Source organism: Phallusia mammillata, chromosome 4 (genome assembly GCF_965637545.1).
Source record: "Phallusia mammillata chromosome 4, kaPhaMamm4.hap1.1, whole genome shotgun sequence".
NCBI classification, from domain to species: Eukaryota; Metazoa; Chordata; class Ascidiacea; order Phlebobranchia; family Ascidiidae; genus Phallusia; species Phallusia mammillata.
The window spans coordinates 31,054,164-31,080,947 of NC_137255.1; the positions used below are offsets into that span (position 1 = coordinate 31,054,164).

Consider the following 26,784-nt stretch of genomic DNA (forward strand, 5'->3'; position numbering starts at 1 on the left):
TAAAGCTACCTTTCATGTCGACCTGATCAGTTAAGGCTACATCATGCACCAAGAGCAGCACAGAAAACAGGTCAAGGTAAACTTTCGAGTCTCCAGGAAAAGAATTCCGAAAACTACTGTCGGCTAGGATACTACATTTTTGGAGGTCTGGCCACCCTAGTTACGTCGCGAAGATTGTTTTCACCACTTTTGTTTCATACGTTCCACGACGAATTAAAGATCTATCAAGCTGAACCTACTTTATAAACTGTCGCAAACAAGGGCAAAAGCAATAAAATGAGGGATAAAGTTGTTTGTTTAAGGATGGTTCCGCACCAATGAACAGGTCGCGGTTGAATGGTTTGGTTCTAGCTTTACATACTTGAGTGTAAAGTGAACTGTAAATGGGAATGTATTGTATTGTTCAATTTGTTGTAGAGAGAGATGCAAATATAACAGCCTACATAACAAATGCATATACTCTATATTTTTTCTGTGTAAATACCTTTTTGTAACAAAGACTAATTTTTTAGTTGCAGCTTTCAGGCATGATGCAAAGTTCCGATGAAGCTAGCAACACTGAGATAGCAAATGCTGATGGTGACACTGCAAAACTTGCGGTGGTAACACCCTTTTCCTCGTTAGCAAACTGTGGGAATGAAAAGAAATCAGAAAAATGTACCAAAAAAAGATCAAGGCAAAAAAACAGAAAGTCAGCATCAAAACTGAAAAGCAACAATGGATCAGACTTTGGAAAAGTGTCCAAGCAAAATTCTTCTCAAAAAAAGAATCTAGAAAAAACAAAACAATGCATTGAAACACATCGAGTAAAATCAAAACAAATGAATAAGCAGAAATCCACCCAGAACATCTCATCCCACTCAAGTTGTGATGGTAACCAAATTTCAATGCCACATCACATTTCTTGCTTGGAGAATAAAGGGTCAAAGCAGACAGGTCGGGCACAAAACTTTTTGGAAACACTCAAGCAAACTTTTCCATCTGATGTAGTGTTATGTGCACTGTGTGGGTTACCGGGAAATTTGTTTCCACAAATTGGAGACTTGTATGGGCCATACAGGCCCACTTACCACGATGTAATGGATAGATATGATGCAGCCGCTAAATTATTTGATGGTTGTGGTGGAAATTTGAACAGGAAGAAAAAAGATTACAAAAATTCTGGTTGTGAGGTACATTATCAACATTTTTATTTTCTTCTAAAATAAGCAATTGCTTTTTGTTTAGGTTGTGGGTATTGTTTGTTTATTTCCATCGTAATTACTGTTTTACAGGTTTGCTTTGACAACAATACTTGTTACATAACAGCGAGGCACCCATCATCTAATCACCCCGCACACATGTCAGGTAAATATTGCTTGGTTTCTTTTAAAAGCATTTAAACCTGATTTATGTTATGCAATTCAGATGTTGCTACAGTTCAGAATGCCACACAATCCATCCAGAACTTGTCTCCGCGTCTTCACATGTTGCAAACTGTTGATAACATCTTACTTGAATCCGATAAAAAGCGACACTCTTCAACATGTGTAAAAAAGTTCCACATTCCTGGAGTAACCCGAGACATTAGGTTTAAATCACAAGCAGACAATGTTTCCAATAAGCCACATGTACCTAAAATTAACACAATGGTGTTTGTTGAACCAACAGTGGATATAGAACACAATAATTATTCAACACAGTGCAGTGATAGTTCATCCATTCAAATCCGACACCAGTTTGACACCAGCCAAATCTGGGTCCATTCCATGTGCGCGGTTTGGACACCCGGCGTTTACGCCATTGGAGAGCAACTGTTTGGTTTGTTTCAATCTGTACGTGAATCAGCAAGGAGAACTTGTTATATATGCAGCCGGCCTGGTGCTTCCATATCTTGTTATGGTTACAGAGACAGAACTTTCCACCATCCATGTGCATTGCTTGCGAAATTAAAAATGAACAGTGACTCACTCATGATTTACTTGTAACTGGAAATTTATCTTTTGTGATTGCAAAATCCCAGAGGTCTTTATTCCTAACTAACAAATACACGCACTGGTAGTTATTGCAGAATTTGAGTAAAGGATCCCTAAATAAATATTATACTGAATATCTTTTCGTCGTAAAAATAGAAGAAGAAAACTCGTAGCAAATTGTCTTTGCACCCAAAATTCCAGAAGGTTTTTTATTTCTCAAATAATAATGCACAGAACACAAGGTTTTGGAATGCGAACACTGTTTTTCTGTAGGCATGTTTTGTGTAAACAATACTAAATTAAATATTACACTGCATGACTTTTCGTCGTAAAAAAGGAAACTAAATGTGGAAAACGACATTCTATACAGTTTTTTACGAACGCAAAAATTGATATCTACCGACGTGTTCAGTGATGTGTGACGCATATTGTTGCAACCGAAATTTTGATGAAAACAATATTTGCCAATTTTTTCGGAGTTATTACTAGTTAGTTAGTTATTGTCAATATAAACGAGCTTTACGAGTGCGTCTTACTAACGGTGTAGATAAATAGTAGTACAGCATTGTGGTCGGGTATTTGCAGCACAAAATCTCACCACGTATTCACGTAACTTTGAAAGCTCACGCTCAACGGCCACTCATTTTTCGTAACCATATAAACGTAAAGACAAAACGAGCCATATGTACCCAACTGGACTAAATCCAAGTAATCAGTTTGCTGTCAAAACGAACGTGTTTTAAGTGAAGAGATGATAGCTAAATTTAATGTTGTTCATCATGACTTCAAAAACTGTTGTTTTCCAAAAAAATGAGATTTAGGCATCGTTATTTTTTATGAGTTGTTGATTATAGGACAATCAAGCAGATTTGTAACATAGCCCTTGTTTCAAGAATCCTATTATAGGTTGAAAAATCTGTGTGTGCTGTAAATTTAAAACTACATTAGTTGTCATTTTCATTTAAAGATTATTTTATATGATATAATGGTCCAAATCACTGAAAATGTTATTCGGAAACGAGCAGAACATAACAACTGCGAAATATTTTCGTTGGAAGAATTATCGCTTCATCAACAAGACATAGAGAAAATTGAACACATTGAAAAATGGTGCAGGGAACTTAAAATATTGTATTTGCAAAACAACCTGATAGGTAGGTCCTTTTGCATGTAGCTTCAATCTTAACTGTTTTGTCCATTTGCATATTCATACAATCCTACCACTAAGTGAAGTAAAATAAATAACTTTTAATTTATTTTTTTGAATTTTGTTTTTCACCATAATGCAAGTGACAGATTGTCCAAAGAAAAGTTGGCAAGAAAGAAATTGTTGTCATAATATTGGTTGACACCAATAGTTTAAGTTTGTGGTTTTCACTCTTGCTTTTGTCATCAAAACTTTATTTCACACATTTTTTTATTAGGTCGAATTGAAAATGTTGGCAGGTTGAAGAAATTGGAATACCTTAATTTGGCCTTGAACAACATTGAAAAAGTTGAAAATCTTCAGGTGAATATAACTTGTTGTCAATGGTTGCATGGAAATGTTTAATACTGAAACCTGTTTTCACATATTGTGGATAATTACACAAAATCTTGGCAATGTAGATGTGTGACAAACCAGCGTCCTGTGTAAAATCTTATTTGTATGATAACTGTGTTTATACTAAGCTGCAGAGAGCGCACACTGTTTCAAACTATAAGGTCTCATCAGTGCAGCTGGTGAAACAGTGTACATTTTCTGCAGCTTATCATTTATTGGCTTTATGCTTTTACTGTGTTTCCACTGATTCTGTAAATCGTGGTCAATTACAAGTTTTGATTTTTGTTAGAACTGTGAGTCTTTGAAGAAATTGGATTTGACCGTGAATTTTGTCGGGGAACTTACAAGTATTGAGAGTTTAAAGAAAAATATTTTTCTTGAGGATTTATATCTCACTGGAAATCCATGTACTCAGTTTGAAGGTGAGTATGGGTTGCGTGTTTTGTGCTAGTAACATTTGGGGGTAAGAATAACATGGAAATTGGATATGAATCCATGTAACTTATAAAGAGATGAAACAAAAACTTGTACCTCCAACTTCTGCAATTATATGGTAAAAAATTAATTTGTAATAAATTCAGTCTTCTTGGGGCAGAGATAGCTGTAGGCGACATGTGACATATAAACAGGGTGATACCCAATCCCCCATGTTACCATATGATACTGCATGGTATACTGCTTAGAATACATGGTGTGTGAAATGTGACAATACAAGCCCCAACAGATAAATTAATCCTTATTCTAGTGTTTTTAAACCCTCATAGCTCTAACCGTCAGTGCTTTCAAAAGTCCGCAAAATTTAAATTTTGCAAGAGCATATTTACTTTCTTTACAACTTCCTATTTTGTGATAACATGCCGCATTTATTACTGCCACACATAAACGTTGGTAAAAATTTTAGCACTGTGACCTTTCGTTCCAAGCTATTGTATGACCTGTTACTTTCATAAAGTTTGTTTCTATTTCTCTCAGGCTATCAAGAATATGTTATTGCGACTCTGCCACAGTTGAAGTGGATCGATGGTCATGAAATTGAAAAATCAGAAAGAATTAAAGCAATGCAAGAAATTGAAGAAATTCGGTATTGAAGTTTTGTTTTTTATTTTGAATAATATCCTCAGTATTAAATCCTCACATTTTATGGCAATGTGTGCACATCCATTGTTTTCGGAATGGTGAGGAAATAGAGATAATTGTGGTTTATTACTCTTATACTTTTCACAGCAAATTCTGCTTTATTGCGTACTAAACCTTTAACGTGACATTTTAACTTTGTATTTGGGTTAATCACAAGAAAAAGTGTAACACATTTGCATTGTTGTAATGTAGAAGCATCAGTGCCATATTTTGAACAAAAAAATCTGCTAATACTCTGTTTTGCAAAGCATCAAGCATGTCAAGTTATTAACACACAGACGTTCGGGTAATAGGTTGTGGTTTTGATCGGTTTTATCAAATTCTTATTTTCACTGACCAACATAGCTATATTATTGCAAAACTAGACAGGGATTTGATCACATGAATAGGTGCGCCATAATCCCAAACACGAAGAATTTTCTGTTAGTTATATTGAAGCCATAATTTGCAGGAGAAGTTCGATGTTGTGTGAACAAATAATATTGACATAAGATGCTTTAAAAAGGTACTAATTATTATATAGGATAATTATCCCCATTGAAATCAGACAGAAGCTTGTATTAATCTTTAGGATAATGTAGGGCTATTACTTTTTTAGAAAATCCATTTTAACTCAACAACAAAGTTATTTGCAAAAACGGTTGGAACAGAAAGAGGATTTTGAAAAAGAAACTAAAGAAAAAAATCAAATTTCAGATTCTGACAAAAGTAAGTGAAACTCACAGAAATTCTGGTAAATAGATTCTGGGAATCATTCCCTGTTCTTTTACCAAACGATTCCCATTTTTCATTATATATTTCACAAGTTAGGAAATGTTTATTTCCAAGTTAAAACCAATTGACAATATTATAAAATACTGTTTATGTTTCAAAAATAATATATTTTTGTTTTCAAAGTTCTATAAATTTTTGAAAATAGATGAAAAATGTTTTATAGTTTGATAACATTTACATTTTTACTAAAACCAGGTGAACTGGATGAAGATGCAAAACAGAAAAAAGAAGAAGAATTTTGGAGTGAAAAAGTCGACTACACCCCGGAGAGTAGAACTTTGATACAAAATAAGTTGCAGGAAAATCGAGAGAAAACCGCAGAAACAAAATTTAAGGAACCGACGAACGAAAAGTATGTTACTGGAAATAACCTCTCTGAAATATGAACTTTTAGTAAAACTTAATTTGGTTAGAAACACTAAACACGGATCTGTTCATAAGTTTAATGAGGGAAATGTGGCTCTTCATATCACTGATGATGGCGTGAGCATTTGCTGAAGCATGTCGCTTTTTATCTATTTGAGCCGTTATTATCCTCATTAAACTTAATGTGATTACTTTCTGTAAAACTTACATAATAACTTTGTCTAATTTGTCAAAGTTATGCAAAGCAGATTTAAGCACATGTGATGATTTACTGTGGAACAAAATATATGTAAACATTTTCTCCACTAGACGACGCCATCGCTTATTTAATGACGAAGGAAATCCGATGAATGTGAATGAAGCAAAAGTTGATTTTACTTTGACTGAAACTGAGGATGATTGTTCGTTAATACTCGATGTTGCTTGTTGGAAATACTTGGATACTTCATTGATCGGTAAAACTAAACACATTTGATAATATGATTCTGGGATGAGTTACAAAAGATTAGTTCATGCTGTGGCAGTGTCAGAAATACTGTGGCTACTTTTATTTATGTGACTTTGATTTTTAGTAATGTGATTCCTAACTTCTTGAGGTTATCTTTTGATTTAAAGGAGGAAAACATACATCAGTTTTCCAATCTTCCTAATTAAAGAAAGAGACTCAAAAATGTTTTTACTGTTTACAATTTTTTTGTTTTGAAAATATTGTAAAAATGTCATCTAACTTTCTGCTGCTGTTTATTGTTGCATGAAACCAAACACTCTTCCAAACACTATACATCGATCTGTTCATAAGTTTAATGGGAGAAGTATTGGGTGTCACTTTAATGGGGAAAATAACGGGTGTCAAGTGGACATAAAGGGCTGTACCTGATGTGGCCCTTCATATGATGGCATGAGCATTTGATGAAACGTTTGATTAATAAACCATGTCGCGTTTTACGTATATTTAGACCGTTATTTTACTCATCAAACACTGTTCCCATAATAGAGTAAGGACTTTTGTTTTAGATGCTGATGTTCAACCCTGGTACGTGAGAGTGACCATGAAAGGGGCGATCCTCCAGTTAGTGCTGATGGATGAAGTGAAACCGGACAGTTCCACCGCACAGAGATCGCAGACCACCGGCCATTTGATTATTACGATGCCAAAACTGTACCCACCCCCGGTACCAGCAAAGAAACCCAAGTAATTTTATTGTTTTGTGATGTTTGATTATGAATTGAGAGCACAGCTACTTCGCTTAGGCATTTACTCTTATGAATAATTGCGACTTATGTTAACTATAGGTTCGTTTTAGCCCTATGGTTTCCAATCTTAAACGACGAATTCCTCACTTACAAATTTGAAACATTTTCATTCTTCCCCAATAAACTACATAGTAGATGCTAAGCCATTCAAAGATCATTTAAAATTGGGTCGCAAGTTATACACGAGAGCTTAAATGTCTATTTTTAAACCACAAAAAATTCTCCCCTCAAGTTTTAAATTCCTCTCCATTTGGGAACCACAGTTAAAGTCGTTTCCTGCCATATAAACTGGATTCGAAAAAGTAGTCTGCGGTGGGATTCGAACCCACGACTGCAGGAGTAACGTCAACTGAACTACACGAGCTCGGCGCTATCATTTCTTACATTTTTATTTGTCTTCATTTTTTCAGCGAAAACACTTTGGGGAAAGCTACGGAAAAAACTTCGACTGAACGAAATTCAAAATATGAGCGGGAAACTTTGGAGGTCAAACAAGGTCGAACCTTTTTCAACGAACTTGCAAACATTACAAGAAAATGTGACAAAGTTAATTCAGCAAGGAAACCTGTGAAAAAGGTGGAAGTTTCCAATTCTCCAGACTTCGTGGACGATCCTGATGTGCCTCCGTTGATTTGATGCAAACCAGAGCAACCGCATATTTCACTGTGAAATTACTTTCCCCAAAATACATATTTTCCTACATATTACTAAGCTTTATTTTTTTGAATAGTTAAACTATTTGCGCAGCGAAGAAAGGTTATTGATTGTGACGTCACACTTACAACAAACAGCATCGGATGCGTCCGATTCGAACTCAAATCGATTTTTTCTCAAAATACAATCACATTTTTCCTTCGATTTATAGAAAGGGAAACTAAACTTTTTCTGTACTAACGCCAAAAGTTTATATTTTGCAAACCGTCGCTACATGTGTTTTTATGTATGTGTTGGGTTTGTTTACCTGTTTACAGCAGGGGTCGGCATCCTCTGACACGCCAAATATTTACGTTGGCTTCACGCAATGACGTGCGATTGACCTTGCCTTTCCACTCCGGGGTGCGCCGTCGTTGTCTAATATTTGCGAACCTCTTGCCTCTGGACACCCGACACGGCGTGCGTCTTTGTGAGATGGTCAGTATACTCCTGGTGGTATAGCGTCTTTGTTTTCACTTGTTTGGCATTCAATAGTCTTAAAATCCCGCCTACGCACAAATCTTTCTGCTTTTTGGTTATTATTGATATCAGCTGGTACAAACCACTATCACTCAAAAAACTACATGGAAAAAATAACAAGAAAACTGGCGCGCATCGCTTAAAAGGTTCCCGGCCTCGGGCTACAACAATGTTTCTTCAACTTTTTCCCCAAGATTGCACATCTAAAACAACCAACATTTTAATGGCGCGTGGAAAATCCCGTTGCACTATAAGGATCATCTCAAATAAACGCATTTTATTACGGTCTGTCCAGTGGTGGGATTCAAATTTTTGTCAGTCGCGAACCGACTGAATCCCTTAAACAAACCATACAACTGCTCTGCTTGTATCTGACAAGTTTCAATGAAATACGACAAATACAAAATGGTTGCTCTGTTTAAAATATAGTTGTCCATGTTTTTTTCGATATTTGACTGTGATGCACCCCCTTGCCATTTTAAACTTAACCCGGATTACAAAATGAAACAAAAACGGGATGATCAAACTAGAAAACCATAAAATTCAAAGACCATTATTCATCAAATCTGCCACCAACACAACAAAGCAATTGTAAAAATCTCCTTTGACGAAGCCACCAATTGATGTGCCTGTGACGTAGTAGAAGGCATTGTTGTCGTGGTCTGTGACATCATATTGACGTAAATGCCGCTGGAATCCCAGTAGTCACACAAACCACTTCTGTAGCTGGATTCAAGTACTGGATTAGGTGATTGGATCCGAATATTTGTCCACGGTTCAGCTGAGGTCTGCGTGAAAAGTTATTGTTTGCGATTTGCATCATAAAATAAATGTTCTTTAACGGTTTTGAAGGTGCAGTTGCTAAACTTTTTTGATATTTCTTAAAGCTAAGTAAGTGCCCAACTCATCTTAAACGTCTGGCAGATATTTTTTATTTTCGACTTGTTGGAGCTTTTTAATGCTGACTATTCTCCTTGGCCAACCAGACAAAGTACAAAAATAACTCTGTAGACCAGTGGTTCTGATCCGGGGGTCCGAAAAGCGTTTCCAGGGGGTCCACGACAACTTCCTAGTTCGCGCACGACGAGATTGATAAATCGCGATTCAACTAGCGTTCCACAATTAGATTATAGTATCGAAAAGGGTCCGCAAAGGCAAAAAAGGCTCAGAACCACCGCTGACGTACAGCTAAATAAAGCCCGAATTTTTACTATAAGTTGGATTTACCTAATTGCAATCTCGATACAAATTGGGGCGAGTGTAAGGTCAAACCCGAATCAAAACGTCTTCTACTAAAACCGAACCCGAGCCGACTTTTAAACTTCTAACTGTAATTTTGACCAGAGCGTAGATTCAAATAGATTCAAAAATAGTGTCAAGGTTTCTATATGAGCGAAGCTGGTTCAGCCCGGGAATTGAAACGTAGCTTACCTGTTGATGGGCAACATATGGCGGCCATTCATCACCATCTGATGGAATTCCATTATAAGCAAAACTGCTCCACCACAAACTGAACATGTTCATCACCATGACGTCATCACTGGTGAGGTCATACCTGTGGAAAGTGTGTTTATGTGTTTGTATCACGAAGTAGTTTATTGTCATTGAATTCCGAACCCCATTGAAGCAGCTGTTCTGAAGACAAAAGGCAACTCCGAAGCATGGATTGGAATTTCGCAAAACTCAGGAGATTGGATCGCACTGCAAGTTTCACCGCTGGGGGCGTGCGCGTTCATATAGAAATATACCGGAGATTGTACCTTGCTCGTCTCCGATATAAATCTGATAATATAATAATGACATTTTTATCGTCTCCTTCAAAAACCAAGAAATGTTCGTATGTTAATTATTGTTTCAATCACAGTACGCCTATTGACGGCATTATACCGAATCAGTCGGTCACCAAGCATTCACCAGCATATGGCAAGGCGTAGGCTAGAAAAACCTAACTTCGAGCCCACGACTGGAATCTTTACGGAATTCGCGCTCTACCAACAGCATGAGCTAAGCATTTTTCTTCAAGCTATGGGAATACTTGGTAGACCTGCTCGATTCGGCGTAACGCTTTCAATTAGCCTGGCTGGTCTATGAATGCTTCAGGGCTGATCCCAGTGCGTGTTATAGTTGACCTTATTGTTTCAGTTAAGCATTTTTTTCACTGTTTGTTACACAAAGCTGGTTTGAATGCCAATATGAATATTATGAGCTGTATTACCTGGCTAGCGCTCGAGAAGGGCAATAAAACAAAACATCAGCCATTTCGTCCTCCAGCACCTCCGTATAATTCACCTGTGCCCCTGTCGGTTCCTTAGAATACTCGATATATTCAGCGGCACTTGGAGGCCCGAAGTTTTCACCGAGGACGAAATTGTTGACCGCCTAAAAGTTTCAATCAGTTGCGCCTTAAGCTTGTACGAATGGAATTTACTTGTAGACAAATTATCTTAAGATTATAGAGCTCTTCTGGCAAATGTATTTTTATTTCGACGTTTCGACGTCCTATACAGGTCGCCTTCATCAGGGTATATAACCATACAAAATGACTACGCGCATTCAGTGTTATTTATCCTGATGAAGGCGACCTGTATAGGACGTCGAAACGTCGGAATAAAATTACAATTGCCAGAAGAGCTTTATATAAACTTGATATTATTCCTGGCAGCAATAGCTGATGTAAATTACCTTAAAGCTGCTTTCGTTCAAATAACCCTGATAAGTTACAGTGATGTGGCCCATTTCTTTTAACATATTGCCAATCATAACTTCTTTGTCGTTTTGCCACTCCCCGCTTTGAAACATATCAAGATAATTTTGCTGGAACTCAACCCCATCCAAGACCGGACGGAATGGTTCAGCGTACGTCAACATATCTCCGTTCAAGAAAGCATCAGCTGTTATGACTGGGATCGGATCCACGATGTTGCTTGCATTTTCATTCCTGGAAAAAAATCACTCGTTTACATAGTTGCCCGAAGTGCTAGATTCAAACGCGTTTTTTGTGAGTTGGCGAGAGTTTTTATCTTCAAACGCAACGCTATTGATTTGGGTCTGACTTTACACACTTGGTATTCGTTTTTTTATTAAACCGCATAAGTTATAAGCTACAAACAGGCTTTAACACCCAAATTTAAATTACATTTCAACAAGTTTTTAAACAATTACTTGGTTTTTAAAGTCAAAATTTAACGATCAGTACTTACAACAGGCAGTCAAGCTTAGTTTTGTGAGCTGTGCAGTTTAACAGATCAAGAAGTTGTTGCGCAGCTGACATTGCTTCCTTGCGAGTTTGCAAACGAATCGCGGCTGGTGTACTGAGTATTATTGCCCGCTTAAACAGTGGAGCGCTGTTGGCTGAAACTAAATGTTGGACCACGGATTGAGCGCCGGCGCTTTCGCCAAATAGTGTCACCTGAAAAAAACGTATCAAACTGTTAATTTGTCTTCTAAAATATTTCCACATAATATTAAAAAAAAAACGTCTAAATAAAAACATTAGTAGGATCTTGAATATTATGTGTGTTGTAGATATTGCTGTTTTTTTAACAAAACCCCCCCACTTAGAGGTCAAAATGACAATAATGACTAAACAACGAAAGTGGAATTGACCTGATTGTTGTCCCCTCCGAATCCAATTATGTTGTCATAAACCCAATTCATCGCAAGTTGTTGATCTTTGAATCCCTGATTTCCTTCAAATTTTTGTCCGGATTCTTCAAAAACCAAAAATCCTAACGGACCTGCGAATTGATGATAAACATGAAAACTTTTATCACATAAAATAAGTCAAGTTTATAGAGCTTTTCTGGAAATTGTATTTTTATTCCGACGTCCCATACAGGTCGCTTTCATCAGGCCCTGAATAAAAATACATTTGCCAGAAGAGCTCTATAAACTTGATATTATGCCTGGCAGCAATAGCTTACATAAAACAAATAAGTGATGACATGTGGAATAACATTATCTTTTGCCCAACGCGTTTGTCAAGACAGCACAAGTTGACATTTCTAAACAAAAAAGGACAAATAGTGCTACGAGATCAAACGAAGTATATTTTTAAACTCCTCGTTTGTTTGCAAAGATTTTTGTATTTCCAGCTAGTGGGTTTTCAGGGGTGCTTTTGTCCTCCGTTCCCCCTTGATTTTTGCTTCTGCACTCACCCAGTCTGTAGTTGATAGTAACGAGAATCGTGTTGGTGGAATTCGCGAACCATCTTCCTTCCAGCTCGGGATTGTTCGCGGATCCACCAAGAAAGCTTCCTCCGTGGATATAAACCATAACCGGGAGCAATTTATCGGGCTCATCCAGTTTAACTTGCGAAGGGACGTTGATATTCAGAATCAAGCAATCCTCCTAAGTGAATGTGGATGTTTTATGTTTAACACATTTGTCGTTCAACTGGTGTAATGCTAAACAAAATACTAGTTGTTTTTTCAAAAACTTGTATTTTACTGACGTTTCGCCCACCAGAACTGCAGGGCCCGAGTGTATTTCGTGAATAGCGAAATTGTGTGGGTATTTGTGAATCAAATTTACGCGCCAGGTATTTTCTCTTAGTACAATGATTCTCAAACTTGTACGGATCGCGTACCACCTGACAACTTTTTCTATCGCTGCGCATTCCACCTAAACCAGTGGCTTACAGCCATTTTGTAGTCACGGACCCCTTTTATAAATTGTGTAGGTTTCTGGCCTCGAATTTATCGCAGGTCTTTGATACTAAACATATTTGCCTACATGAACCCCCTGAACGACCCCTTTGGAGTCCGGAAACCCAAGGTTTAGGTACTACGGAAAGCTACTCGCGTACCACCTGAAAAGTTCCGCCGTACGCGTACCGCAGTTTGAGAACCACTGTTGTAGTAAAATGGGAAATTTTCAAAAGCGACAAATTTGACAGAACGTGTTGCGAACCAAACATTTTAAACTGGAGTTGCGTGAAATGCCTTTCAACCTCAAAGTGGGATTTGTTTAACTTTGGTCGACATTGCGGCAAAATATCTTACAGTAAGTCTGCATCCGGGACACCACATGGCAGGCTGGTAACAAGCGATGTAATCCGGAGCGCTGGCGTCGATCTCTCCCTGATATGATGAAGGTATGGACGACATATACCTGCAGAAACACATTGTAGCAAAAATATTATGAAGGTAGCCTATAGACGACATATACCTGCAGATACACACGCCTTGCGACAAAACTGTTAAGTGGCTGCTGTGAACTATAATCTTCCATTAGCTTACAACTAAAATACAAGCAAGTTGTTTACCTTGAGGTTATTTCTCCGTAGGGAATGTTATAAAATGCGTGAGATTCGGACAGAGTTACTCCTTGGACGAGTCCACTACTCGTGTTAACTCTCGGTCCAGGTCCACTCGCACGAAGCGACGTCAGAGTAGCTCGACTCTCCCGATGGAGATCGAGTAAAACATGTTCGACTCGGCCGCCTGACACCGAGTTTAAAGCTAGCATCAATATTAAAGCTGCTTCCCACATTGCTCGGTTGAAACCACAAAACAAATAAATAAAAGTCTTCAACAAATATTTGTTTTGTTAATGCAATAACATGAAATTACAAGCTTGAAAAGTTACAGAATAATTTTAGGTACACTATTCACGGTTTTGAATAATCTGAGCCAAAAAATCAGAGCCAGTATATTAGTGTGACTACGTTCGCTTTAATTCTGACGACCTGATGATAACAATAGCACTTGTCGAAACGTCGTTATGTTATACACAAATATACTGGCTCTGATTTTTTGAAATGTTTAGCAATTTGACATTTATATCCTGAACCTGAAACAGCTAACCTGCTGTAAAAATTCTGCAACCTGCAACTGATAATCTCTTGTTTGAGATTTGGTTTGGGCGCTTTTTATCAAAATCATCGTTGTTTGCGTTGCTCGCAAACGATATCACATTTATGTTAATAATTGTCCAATTGTCCACTTATGTTAAAACTTGTCTCGCTTGTTTCTTGTAGTAGCCTATATTAGTTGCTGTTTTCGGCTTTTGTCGTCCAATCGTGTGTCTTGGCCGATTTATGCTCTATACTACGGGTGAAAAGTTGAAAACTATTTTGTAGATGAAACCACGGTACCACAGCATTTCTCATTCGACATATAGACCGCGTTCTGGTTCCTGAATTTTTTGTTTATTTTGGTCTCTTTGTAATTTTCTCCAGCATTCGCAGTGCAAACTTAAAAAGTGCTCACAATCTTAGCTTTTGTGATGGAATAAAGGGGCATTGTTCAGTAAAGGGCTGCATTCATTCCACAAAAGTTTGAGCGGTCGCTCGAAATATCAGGATAGTAAGAAAACTTGCTGCCTCTCAAATACTACTTTGCGGACACCGGCTTGAAAACTGTTGCCTTGTAGCGGTAAAACACGTTGGTAAAAGCCCAATAGGGTAACAAACAAATTCTCAAACAAGACAACCCTCGCAAATAAGAAAAAATTAATGATAAGTAATTTTACATTCATAATATTTTTGGAAACTTTGGTCATAGACATCTCATGCACTTCGTTATCACGCATGAGTGATCATGATGCGAAGAAAAAGCGGGAGCGAGTTGTGATTGTGACGTCATAGAAGTTTGGCTTGTTATTGTATTTTGTGACGTTTTGAGTTTTTGTAAAAATGCAATTACAAGAAGCGTTTTTGTCGTGATTTTTTTTGCAATGTGTTAGTTGGTACTTTAGGAGGCATTTTTTAATTTATGAAAGAACTGCGCAAAAACGCTCATTCCGCTATTTTTATTAGAATTTTTTGCGAGCTTTACAATAAATGACATGTAATATAACTAAAACCAAACTTAATCTGTACAATTCCATTTAGTGACAAATCTTGAGTAAACAAACTTTTTTAAATGTAAAAGGTAATCTTCTTTTTAGGCATAGGGAAAATCTCTGTAGCTCAACATGTCTAAGCTTGAACACTGGAATGGAAATTTGGATGAAAAATATATTCTGGCAATAAGCGGAAAAGAAAACCTTGGAGATATTGAGGAATTAGATCTGAGCCATTTAAGTTTTGAAGAATCAGATTTGCATGAGGACATTTTTAATAAGCTGACTGCATTGATTGAACTGGATTTATCACACAATAAACTTACAGTCGTGCCACAAAACATAAATATTCCTAATCTCCAGTATTTGGATATTTCTCAAAACTGCATTCAAGACATTGACTGGGTTCAGCGCTTTCCAAAGTTAATTGAACTTGATATTGAGGGAAACACATCACTTACAATCGATGATAATTACAAACTTACATATCTCCTCAAAGACCTTCAGTTTATTGATGGCAAACGAATTGACAATCGAGAAAAATTTGGAAATCAGTACACTCAGGGCCTTGTTCTTCAAATGGAAAGTCTGTGGCAATCCCTTAACTTTGCGGAATTACATGAAACTTTAAACAAAGAGCTCTTGGTAAAAGAATTTACATTAAAAGCAAAAGAAAAAGTGAAACATGGACCAAACTCATTGAAAGGTTATCGTCTCTGGAGAATTGATCAACTTGCTCCAGAATTTGTTTTATTCAAACTTAAATGCCCTGTGCAAAATTTTTTGGATTTTTATGTAAAATCTTCTGAATGTGAGAACATGAAGCGTAAAATTGGTAGCAACGACGTAACAACAAGTCCCAAATTGCAAAAACTGTCTGCACCGACCCCAGATGTTTCATATAATGTTTCAGCCATCTTACAATGCCACAGTGGAGAGTCTGGGAGTCAAGATTTTTCGACACAAGTTTGGTGTTGTGAATTTGAACCAAACAAAGACAACCCAACTGCAACGACAAACATTGTTGCCACTTGTGGGGGTGAAAATGTATGTCTAATTGACTGCGATACTACTAAGGTCCAAGCTAAGTTCCATCAACCCAACGAGGAGTTCTTTACTCTTGCTTGGACCACAATGATACTTGGCAGACATTCAAGTAATATTTTAGCAGCTGGCGGTTGTCTCGGCTTCATTCATCTCATTCACCCTGACCAAGATATTTGCTATGGCCGAATTAAAATCCATTCATCACCAATTCAGACGATGGTTTTTGCACCAACGGGTCCAACACATTTATTGTCTGCTGATCGGAAAAGTAAAATATATCTTTTGGATATTGACACACCAACTGTTCCAGATTATAAAATTTCATGGAGGAAATTAATCAGCTTCGAAGGAATTCAAGCCACTCCATTAAAACTGCTGGTGCCAGATTCAGGTTTTCATTTACTTTGTGCAACTGAATTCGGTTTGTACGTTTGGAAAACAAATGGTTTCATGAAAAACTATGGGAAAGTAATTAAATCTGTTTGTGAAATAAGTTTTCCATTTGTAAGTCCCGATATTCGAGTTGTTGATGCACTGGCAAAAATTTCCTCAGGTGTAATTGTTTCAAAATGTGCACAACAAGGTGTAATATTCCTGTGGGATTTACTGTCTTTGAAAAATGACATTTCGAAAGCAATTCAGAGCAGAAAAGCCAAAGTTTCTGTCAAAATCCTTGCTGAATTAAAGTGGTCAGTCACGAAACAATGTTATCTTAATTTGGCTTTCTGTGAAAAACAAAGTCAAGTTGTGGCCGGCGATGAAAAGGGGAATATCTGGTTGTATAAGGTTGAGAATCAGCTACAAAATAAAATTGCCCGCTGTCCTGTGCCAGAGTCGGTTACTGACCCAGTAAATGTGATACCTTTTCCTTCTTGTACATTAAATGGCATCAAAATACCTGAATTACGCAATGGTACAATCTACAATGATGTCAGTGTGAACTCAGATGGAAATTATATTGTGGCAGCTGCAGACAGTAACCTGCTGTTGATCTACAAAAATATGTGACATTTTTAGATTGCACAATTCTCAGCACAAACAACCAATTTAGCATTTTAATGCTATTTCACATTTTTTACTGCCTTATTTTTAAAGAACTTTTTGAACCCTTTTAAACCATGTTTTACTTGCTGATTTTCTTTTTGTATTTGTTAAAGTGTTTTAATTCATTTTGTTTTAAAAGGTTTTGACAAACAATAATAGGGAATAATTTCCAGCCTTCTGTTGATTTTCAAAATCCTGATGTATCTTCGAATATACTCGGGGAAAAATTGACCATGTTCGGTTGAATTTCAGGTTTGTTGAGCTTGCTGAATGTCATGCCTGCAACAAACAGAATTGCATAAAAAATAAATCGTGTTTTCATACAACTATTGGACAATGACTAACATCAGGTGAACAATTTTGTTGACGACAAATTTACTACACACCCACACTGCATTAATTATTGTAGTAGTATTTTACTTTCGGGAATATTTGGACAATACTGATGAAAGCCAGCAATTGAATTTATTGTTAATGGTCATTTTTGAAGGTGTCAGTCCTGGTGTTAAGGAATTGCTAATTACTGGGTAATCAGTTTTTCCACCACTGTTGAAAGCTATTTTTACAATGGTTGACAAACTATTTTTTTGCAGTTTGTTTGTGGAGCAATGAGCATTGGTCAAACTCTTCAGTTCAATGGTGGATTTCTGGTGACGATCCAACTCCCAGGTTCCTATAATCCAAGGAACAGCAAATGTGGCCACTTGTGTTTTAGCCAAAAAAGTCCTTGTTTATTTGTACTTCTAATGTCGACGAATGTAAACTTTCAAAACCGAAATATACATTTTACATTTTTGGTAATGTATTGTATATTCTGTTTGTTTCTGTGAGTTTAAGGTCGTCTCGGCCACGGCTGTTATCCTGCCAATTAATTACTGACTTTTGTCTGAAGTGGGTAAAAAACGGTAATGTTTTCAAAATCATAATAGTTCACGCGACTTTAGCTGTGGAGTTTAGTGAAAGATTGTGTGGTACTTCATTGAGGAAAAAGACACGTTTTGAATTGTGTTAGTAAAAGATTCAGTTTCGACCGAATCGCAACAAATTGTTCCCCTGAAACCGAATCTTGCGGTACTACACTAAAAGCCTTTACAGTAAATGGAAGCAACAGTTATGTTTTGTGTTAAAGGCGCTGCGTACGGGTTTGCGTAACATGCGATTCGGTTACTTTGGCGAAATATTTGCTGAATATCCGCTTTCATCAATGTTTTCCAACAATAATTTTGACCAATTTACCCCAACAAACTCTCGTGATATTCAAGTCAACACGAGACGTGTAAACTACGCAATAATAGCTGATTGTCGCGTAATAAGTTGCTGGGGGCACTCGTTAATTTGGGCGGTGCCCAAAAAGCAATTGTTACGTCATACAGAATCAAATTGACAACAAGAACGTTTCGTTCGTCGTGCGGTCAGACACATCAACGGTTTGGACTTGACGTCAAATGATAGCTGTAATTAGCGATGACGGAGATTTAGTTTCTGCTTGAAAACTTCCACTCAGGTTTTGACCGCGGAAAGTCGACATCTTGCTGTTATTGAAAAGAAAACAAAAATGTTACTCCTAAATTGTGGTTTGTTTCAAGTGCAAACTTTACATGCTGATGTGGCAGCCGAAGAAAATGGGTTTACTTGGTTCAGCAGGTTTCAACACAAGTTAACGGGACTAGTTTTTGTAGAGTTGTAGAAACTTCGATTTGTTAAGTTTTAGTTTGGGATAACCAAGTTGATAAACCGATGCATGTGAGTTTTCTGGCACGAAATGTATTTGTGTGTAAGAATAAAACAAAAAAACATTTGAAACCGTTGACGATAAGCTGTTCATTTACCACCTATTTTAGCTAATGGCTAAATTAACTTTAGACGTAAATTTTGAATAAGAAAGTTCCGTAACCAGAGTTTTTTAAGGTGTCAGAAACGGTCCCCCAAATTTCTCCAGCGGTTTCCCAAAATTTGCCAGTAGCCTAATAAATAATTCGTTTAAGCAAATATGGCTATTTTTTGGTATTTAAATGAAACACTTGCGGTCTCTTAAAACTACTTAGCGGTCACCCAAACCAAACCTTTAAAAAAAACCTGGCCGTAACAAAACATTTTAGAAATAACGTATTCGGGCCAAGTACTTAGGGCTACTGAAACTTTGGTGTATCGCTGACATAAACCGGTTTAACCTTCACTCTGGCTAAGGGCCTGTGGTTGTTCTGATGTCAAGTCGACACAACTGATAATTATGTCACCAACTGCCGCTTGTAGCCAACTGCTGCTCGGGAAAATCTTACAGGTGTCGGGTAAATGTTCAACGTGTTTCAATTGTGCAGAACGTCATTAGGAATTATGTAAAACTGTAGGCCTATTGAACAAAGTATGTCTTCTGAAAACGAAATGGATTTAATTCCCAGCAATCCAATGTAAGTACGAGTTTTGCATGTATTCCTGTGGTGATTTAAGTTTGTTAGCGCATTGGTGCTCAAAATACCTACCACGTAGCAAATGGCTGCACGAATTTAAAAGGTATATTACGCAAATTACTCAAAAATAACGGCAGTCGATCAACGTAAGTGTATAATTTATTAACAAACAGAAATAATAATTTCCAACATGAGTCGTCGTCAGTTTTCGACCTGAGCAAATCACTGAAAACAACACCTAGGCTGTACGAAAAACTGTTATGGGTGAATTATTGAAAGTGCTATACTGCTTATGAGTATGAAGACGTTTTATAATTTCAACTTTTAAGGTCGCAATATTTTGGGAAGAAACATGGATTGTGTCTCCTTAACGTTTTGAAATATTTTTAACTTTGATCCGGACTGGAGTTTGGGCCATCAAACGTTTCTGATCGCCGTATAGATCAGTGATCTTCAGCTTTTGCGGGAAATTTTGGTTCAACCCTCTTATAATAGGGAATTGGAAAGCAAAGTGCTGTTTGTGTCGAGTGCCGACTCACGCTTGGCACATAGGTAGAGCTACTAACACGATACGTTTCTCCTGATCCAAAAGTGCTTAATTTTCGATAGGTGGCGTAAAAAGCTGAATTATTTATTTAGCGGCTATAAATGGGCTGGGTTGGGAAATATTTACATAAAATTTTTACATTAGTAACTAATTTTTTGGGTTAGTTTTATTGAATTTTAAGTGCTAATACCTTACCCCAACCCTAATAGCCCTAACCGTTAGCATTTTTTGAGATATACCGTTTTAAATGAAAAAAGTGCTCTTTGCGCCACCTGTCGAAAATTAAGCACTTTTGGATCAGGAGAAACGTATCGTGTTAGTAGCTCTACCTGGCACATAGGTTTGGTATACTCAGTGAAGCGTATCACTGTGCGGATGTCACGTGACTTTGATAAGATTTTTATGTAGCGTTGTATCCAATGAGCGACATTGTCTGCTATTTTCTAGGAATTTTTACAGTAATTCTTCAGGCAATGTAAAATATTTCGGCAATATGAATGTGGTTGCATCGAACTGACTTTGATCGAAAAAATCAACGAACTTGAGTTAAGTATAGGAAGCTGTTTTTCCGGATTGCGATGTAACCACCATAAATTGACAGATTGTATCATTACAGCCCGGGGCAATGTTGCGATGAAAACGCGGAGCATTCAAGGCACACTTTCATGTTTAGTGGCTTGAGTTCAACACTGAAATTGTTTGTACTTGGGACAGATTTTTGTTAGTTGGTCGGTTGTAGTGAAAAAAGTGCAATATTTCGTTTAAAAAAAATGTTGTTTTAAAAAGACTTTTTTGTATTGTTGTGCTGTTAACATGGTTGTGGAAAAACTTTTTCAAAATGTTAGCCGCAACTATGCATCGATTTCTGATTAGGGCGAATAGGATATGATTCAAAATACAAATTCTTACAAGTTTAACTGCCATCTCTCGTTTAATTGTTGAAAGTTTTGTGAAAGGCGGCCATTAGTGTAATTTTAGGTTGTTATATTTACTTAACATTATACCGTGGTTCTATGTAAACAATTCTGCGGCGCAACACATCTCTTGTATGATGTAACAAAAGACGGTTTAAGATACTGTTTATGATGTAATGTTACCAAACCGGTTTGGTTTCAAGGTAAAATTTTCATTCAGCTTTTTTATTATTTCAGAATTTCGAATGAAATTACTCCTGAAAGAAATAAAAAAGCCACAAAATTAGACGTCACTGAAACAAACAACAATGACGTAACTGAAACAACTGAAAGTGACATCACAGAAGCAGACAACAGTGACGTAACTGAAACAACTGAAAGTGACATCACAGAAGCAGACAACAGTGACGTAACTGAAACAACTGAAAGTGACATCACAGAAGCAGACAACAGTGACGTAACTGAAACAACTACAATTGACGTCACAGAAGCAGACAACAGTGACGTAACTGAAACAACTGAAAGTGACATCACAGAAGCAGACAACAGTGACGTAACTGAAACAACTACAATTGACGTCACAGAAGCAGACAACAGTGACGTAACTGAAACAACTGAAAGTGACATCACAGAAGCAGACAACAGTGACGTAACTGAAACAACTACAAGTGACGTCACAGAAGCAGACAACAGTGACGTAACTGAAACAACTACAAGTGACGTCACAGAAGCAGACAACAGTGACGTAACTAAAACAACTACAAGTGACGTCACAGAAGCAGACAACAGTGACGTAACTAAAACAACTACAAGTGACGTCACAGAAGCAGACAACAGTGACTTCACTTCTAACGTAACTTTTTTTAACGAGAGTGAAGATTTGTCCTCAGAAAGTGGAGACGATTTGTATTGTTCGAGCGAAGACGAAGCGTTTCCCCTGACAACGGCGTCATGCCGCATTCTGCCACCAGAGGACGCTGTAACATTCCTGGCAGCTTCGATTGCCGACGATTTTAATCCTACTTCATTTCATGTAGATGAACATGAAATATTAAAAGTTCTATTGAAAGGACAAACCCTCCAAGCCGAAGATTTGTCCGCGGTCAGCCCTTTGCCATTGTCCAGTTTGTCCAGTTTGTCGGACGACTGTAAATCACCAGAAGGTGGCGGACGAGAGCAATTCCTGCAAACAGTTACGTCGCTGATCCAACATTTTGACCGAAGTAAGAAGGAATCGTTTCGTCGCTTCAAACTCCGTCGCGTCATTGATTCGTCACAAATCAGGGAATCTCAAACTCAAACAAGCTCACCTGACCTCACACATCACACTGATCACTGTGACGTAACAACTGATCACGTCATAATGAATGACGCGTCTAGTCCCAAAGACATTTTACAAACTCACAAGTCCAACGGCTATTTTTATGATTTCAACTGCGACGAAAACAACTTGAGGTCAACGTCACCTTCGAACGGAAGTGATGACGTCACAAAGGAAACAGCGCGCGACACTGGATTCGAATCGGAAAGTGAATCAAACGAGAGCGGAGCGTCTGAAGTTGAATCGGAAAATTCGAAGTGCGACAACAATGGAGAAGTAAGTGAACTAAAAGTTGCTGAAGATAACCACAAAAGTCCACTTGAAAGTGAAAATCCAGTTTCAAACAAGTTTGATCCGAAATCCTTGAATGAGATTCTGACGATGGACATCCAAGCTTTGGTTGAAAATAACATGAAACGACTACAGAAAAACAGCGAAGAAATGAACGAAGCTGCTGAACTTTACCACAAATCGCTGCAGAATATGTGCCAAGGTGAAAAGAACCAAAATACGAACAAAGACGATTCAACATTGAACAAAATGACACCTGAAAAACCGAAACCCGAAGTTAGTGATTGTATGGCGAATCCCCGAACATTACAAACCGATAAACAACATGCAACCCAAAGCAGTGGTGCATGTCACGATGACGTAGTAATTACGTCACGACCACGATGTTCTCAGAAGCTGGATCGCGAATTTGCTTCCCAACAACGTGGTGCATTGGGGGGTTTCCCACCTCACGGATCATTCCCGAACGGATCTATGGTGCCCCCTGGTGTTCAAGTAATGATACCACCACGTTTTGCGCCCCCGCGTGGACATATGTTACCCCCGCAGCGTCATATGATTCCCCCCGGGTTTTCCCCGTTTCACCAAGGCGGTGTTTTTCCCCAACAGTACCCGATCTACCCCCGATACCAGCCCCTTTCTTTCTCCCCTCGACCCCCGCCGAACCGGATGTTGCGTGATCATGAGTGGGATTATCGTGATATGTCTGTTCGTGATCGCGGTTGCTATGACGATTATGATAGTGCTGATGATAGTTATTCATCTTCCGACGATTACGATGATTATTCTGACGAATCCGACTCACGTGACCAGAGAGGACCCGGATATGGAGGACGTTCATTGGTCGACGATTTTCATACCATGGACACCTTTTCATCACGAAATGAAAAGCATCATATGAACGAATCACGCCGTGACAATGGATACTCGTCGTTTCGCAGAAGCGAGCGGTCATTTTCTGTTCCTTTGCGTGAACAGACTTCATCGCACCACGAATTTGCACAAGACTTCCATGAAACCGAACGAAGAGTTCGACGTGCTTCACAACAAACTGCTCCATCATCTCATAACCATGCACCATTTGATGGAAATCGCCAATCCGTATTTAGCCAGTCGTCGCTCCAGCCAAATGGTTACAGACCATTCCAGCAAACTCGCGAACCAGCTTATGACCAAACACTACCCCAGCGAAATCGCGAACCAGCTTATGACCAAACACTACCCCAGCGAAATCGCGAACCAGCTTATGGTCAAACACCATTCCAGCATAATCGCGAACCAGCTTATGGTCAAACACCATCCCAGAGAAACCATGTACCAGCTTATGGCCAAACCCCATCCCAGCATAATCGCGAACCAGCTTATGGTCAAATTTCACCCCTTCGAAACCGTGGACCAGCCTATGGTCAAACACCAAGTCAGGATAACCGTGGACCAGCTTATGGTCAAACACCAAGTCAGGATAACCGTGGACCAGCTTATGGTCAAATCCCACCCCTTCGAAACCGTGGACCAGCCTATGGTCAAACACCAAGTCAGGATAACCGTGGACCAGCTTATGGTCAAACACCATCCCAGCATAACCGCGAACCAGCTTATGGTCAAACACCATCCCAAAGAAACCGTGGACCAGCGTATGACCAAACACCATCCCAGCATAATCGCGAACCAACTTATGGTCAAACACCAAGCCAACGAAACCAGCAACCAACTTATGGTCAATTTCTTGTCCAATTTTCTCGCGAGCTTCGCCAATCCCAACTCTCGCACAGAGATCACAAGTTTCGTTGTGACGTCATGCAGCGATTGCAGAAGCTCACGCCTATTATGCATTGGAACGATGTCCTGCAGTTTTACGAAACAGCCACATCGAAGTATGACGTGATATTACGTAGTCGTAATTCCGCTACAGCGAAGGAGAGCCAGGCGTCCAGATTGTTGGAGATGATGGTGAACGAAGTTTTGCCTCCATCTACGGTATGTTGGCTTCGTAATACTTGTATGACGCGCTGTGTAAGTGCTTTGCATTACTGGAGTTTTCAACATAATTTGTTTGGTAAATTGTACGACTTGTTCGCTCACAGCTGGTATCAAGCCTCCTTACTGAAAATGTAGTCAAGTAAAGAATTCTTAAGTTTATAGAGCTTTTTTGGCTAATGTATTTTTATTCCGATGTTTCGACGTCCTATACAGGTCGTCTTCATCAAGACATTCAGTGTTATTTACCCTAAAGAATGCGACCTGTATAGGACGTCGAAACGTCGGAATAAAAATACAATTGCTAGAAGAGCTTTATAAAGTTGATATTTATGCTTGGCAGCAACAGCCTATATATGTAAAGAATTCCTAAAACTTTTTTCACTTTTCGTTTTCAGGCAGCTCCGTCCCTTGCTTCAAGTTCAACGAAGATCAAATGCGAAAACGAAGTCGCCAAACTGGTCTGCGAGAGTGACGTAGACTTTGATTACGTCACATGTGACGTTTTGTTTTGCAAAACTTGGAACGAGAGGGGCGTCTGCACACAGGGGGTGAATTGCCTCTACTTGCATTTCTGCACTAAATGTGCCAAGTCAGACACTAGGAGCGCTCGTCACCCGATGTTGGAATGTCCGCATTAAGTCTCGGGGAGACCGTGAATGTCGAAAAACAAACACCTAACCCTGATAAACAAGGATTTCTAATGTTGTTCAAGTCTAACCCTCGCGATTCCACCTCTTTGAACCCGAGCCCTCACAATTCAATCAACTTTAAACCTCACAATTCAATCACATTGGTTTAAAACTTTCAACAACAAAATAAAACCACCCCAGATTGTTTTGAGTAATTCTTATTCCGTTTTATATTTTGTGTGCTTGATTTGTAAGTCAACCGCTGGGTGGCGAAAAAAACTTTATCTGGTAGGTGGCGATGAAGGGCAGATAATTATAAGCCGAACACGAACTGTTTTGAGCCAGAATATCGAAATAAGAACGTTTGCAATGTGGCATTTGTTGTCACATATTTGCCAAGTATGGCAAACAAATTTGTAGTTTTAACGATTTCGGCCCATTTTCGGGATTAAACTTTAGCAAAACGTGTTTGATTTGTGCCAACTTTCTGACCTAACTTTTTTTTTTGTTCAATAAAATTGTGCTTAGGCATCGACATTTTATTTTCAAATGTTTCGACGAAATTTATATCACGCTCAGTGAACACACGACAGCAACGAAATGGAATTAGCAAGTCATAACATCCGACTGTTTCCACTGTTAGCTAACTTCTCCTCGGTTCATGTTGACGTTTCGCTTGGTTCGTTGCGGTTCAGGCGAATTTAAACAAAAACAGTTTTTCGGTGTAATTTACGGTTCGTTGCTAATACGTGGAAAACATAAACTTGTGGCAGGTGCAAGAGATTTAACAAAAGACACAAACAAATTACCACAAAACACTAAACGATTCACCCAATTGGATTTTGGTATTTTATTTTGACAGCAACACAATATTTGTGTTTATAAACTCTATGCTTATAAGCGTAGGCTGCTTTAATACAAGAATTATATTAGTTTTATTTTGTGGTAATTAATTTGTAGACAATAGAGTCCGTTTATCTGGGGTTAAAATTAAGCAACAGGGAAAAATTTGTGTGTGAGATTCTCGGGAAAAATTGAATACCGTATTTACCCGATTGTAAGCCGCCCTCGATTGTAAGCCGCATGTTGAGGTGTTAAAAAAATAATGTAAGCCGTCCTCGATTGTAAGCCGCACGCTGGAAATTTAGATACGTTTGTTTCTTAATACATCTTTCTGTTGTTATATGGTATGACTATTTGCCCATATCTGTTAGCTACGTTGATAACTGTACCCGACAGAACGCATATCGACGTATAATCTGTACACGCATACATGTTTTGAACCCCAAATAATTTAAAACGCTGGAGTGTATGAAATAATTTCGGTATAAAATTAAAATATTAGCCGCCCTCGATTGTAAGCCGCCCTCGATTATAAGCCGCACAAACGGCAGCTAAAAAACAATATAAGCCGCGGCTTACAATCGAGTAAATACGGTATTTGCAAATAGTCAAAAGTTGGGGAAAAAATACCGAGACAGCAAAAGTGGGGGAAATTTAGAAAGAAGTGCAAAACAGCCATTCCTGACCAAATAGTGAAATAAACTAAGTGCTTTGTGAAAAAAAAACTAATCTAGTAGGTAAGCTCGGTGCATAACATATAGGGTTGGTTAAG

The 26,784-nt window shown here is 38.2% G+C and overlaps 5 protein-coding genes across 5 annotated transcripts; 4 read left to right on the forward strand and 1 right to left on the reverse strand.

Annotated features, from left to right (window-relative positions):
* The first annotated feature begins 474 nt into the window (after positions 1-474).
* Positions 475-2,477, forward strand: LOC145222880 (uncharacterized). The gene is made up of 3 exons (XM_080089112.1): positions 475-1,172; positions 1,275-1,347; positions 1,408-2,477. Exons 1-3 carry the CDS (start codon positions 528-530, stop codon positions 1,965-1,967), a joined length of 1,278 nt encoding a protein of 425 aa, XP_079945238.1. The 5' UTR covers positions 475-527; the 3' UTR covers positions 1,968-2,477.
* Positions 2,478-2,538: 61 nt separating this feature from the next.
* LOC145222879 (dynein axonemal assembly factor 11-like) lies at positions 2,539-7,736 on the forward strand. The gene is made up of 9 exons (XM_080089111.1): positions 2,539-3,109; positions 3,380-3,465; positions 3,788-3,920; positions 4,471-4,579; positions 5,234-5,343; positions 5,605-5,761; positions 6,085-6,230; positions 6,790-6,967; positions 7,440-7,736. Exons 1-9 carry the CDS (start codon positions 2,941-2,943, stop codon positions 7,663-7,665), a joined length of 1,314 nt encoding a protein of 437 aa, XP_079945237.1. The 5' UTR covers positions 2,539-2,940; the 3' UTR covers positions 7,666-7,736.
* LOC145222878 (crystal protein-like) lies at positions 7,401-13,799 on the reverse strand. The gene is made up of 10 exons (XM_080089109.1): positions 13,469-13,799; positions 13,206-13,314; positions 12,360-12,552; positions 11,809-11,939; positions 11,403-11,611; positions 10,885-11,140; positions 10,418-10,581; positions 9,820-9,984; positions 9,634-9,757; positions 7,401-8,990 (listed from the first exon to the last, which is right to left on the reverse strand). Exons 1-10 carry the CDS (start codon positions 13,693-13,695, stop codon positions 8,763-8,765), a joined length of 1,806 nt encoding a protein of 601 aa, XP_079945235.1. The 5' UTR covers positions 13,696-13,799; the 3' UTR covers positions 7,401-8,762.
* Positions 13,800-15,011: 1,212 nt separating this feature from the next.
* On the forward strand, positions 15,012-17,889 carry LOC145223267 (leucine-rich repeat and WD repeat-containing protein 1-like). The gene is made up of 2 exons (XM_080089661.1): positions 15,012-17,331; positions 17,673-17,889. Exon 1 carries the CDS (start codon positions 15,121-15,123, stop codon positions 17,041-17,043), a length of 1,923 nt encoding a protein of 640 aa, XP_079945787.1. The 5' UTR covers positions 15,012-15,120; the 3' UTR covers positions 17,044-17,331; positions 17,673-17,889.
* A 1,166-nt stretch (positions 17,890-19,055) lies between these two features.
* Positions 19,056-25,711, forward strand: LOC145223266 (uncharacterized). The gene is made up of 3 exons (XM_080089660.1): positions 19,056-19,487; positions 21,186-24,537; positions 24,936-25,711. The coding sequence occupies exons 1-3, from the start codon at positions 19,444-19,446 to the stop codon at positions 25,176-25,178; spliced, it is 3,639 nt and encodes a 1,212-aa protein (XP_079945786.1). The 5' UTR covers positions 19,056-19,443; the 3' UTR covers positions 25,179-25,711.
* The last annotated feature ends 1,073 nt before the right edge of the window (positions 25,712-26,784 follow it).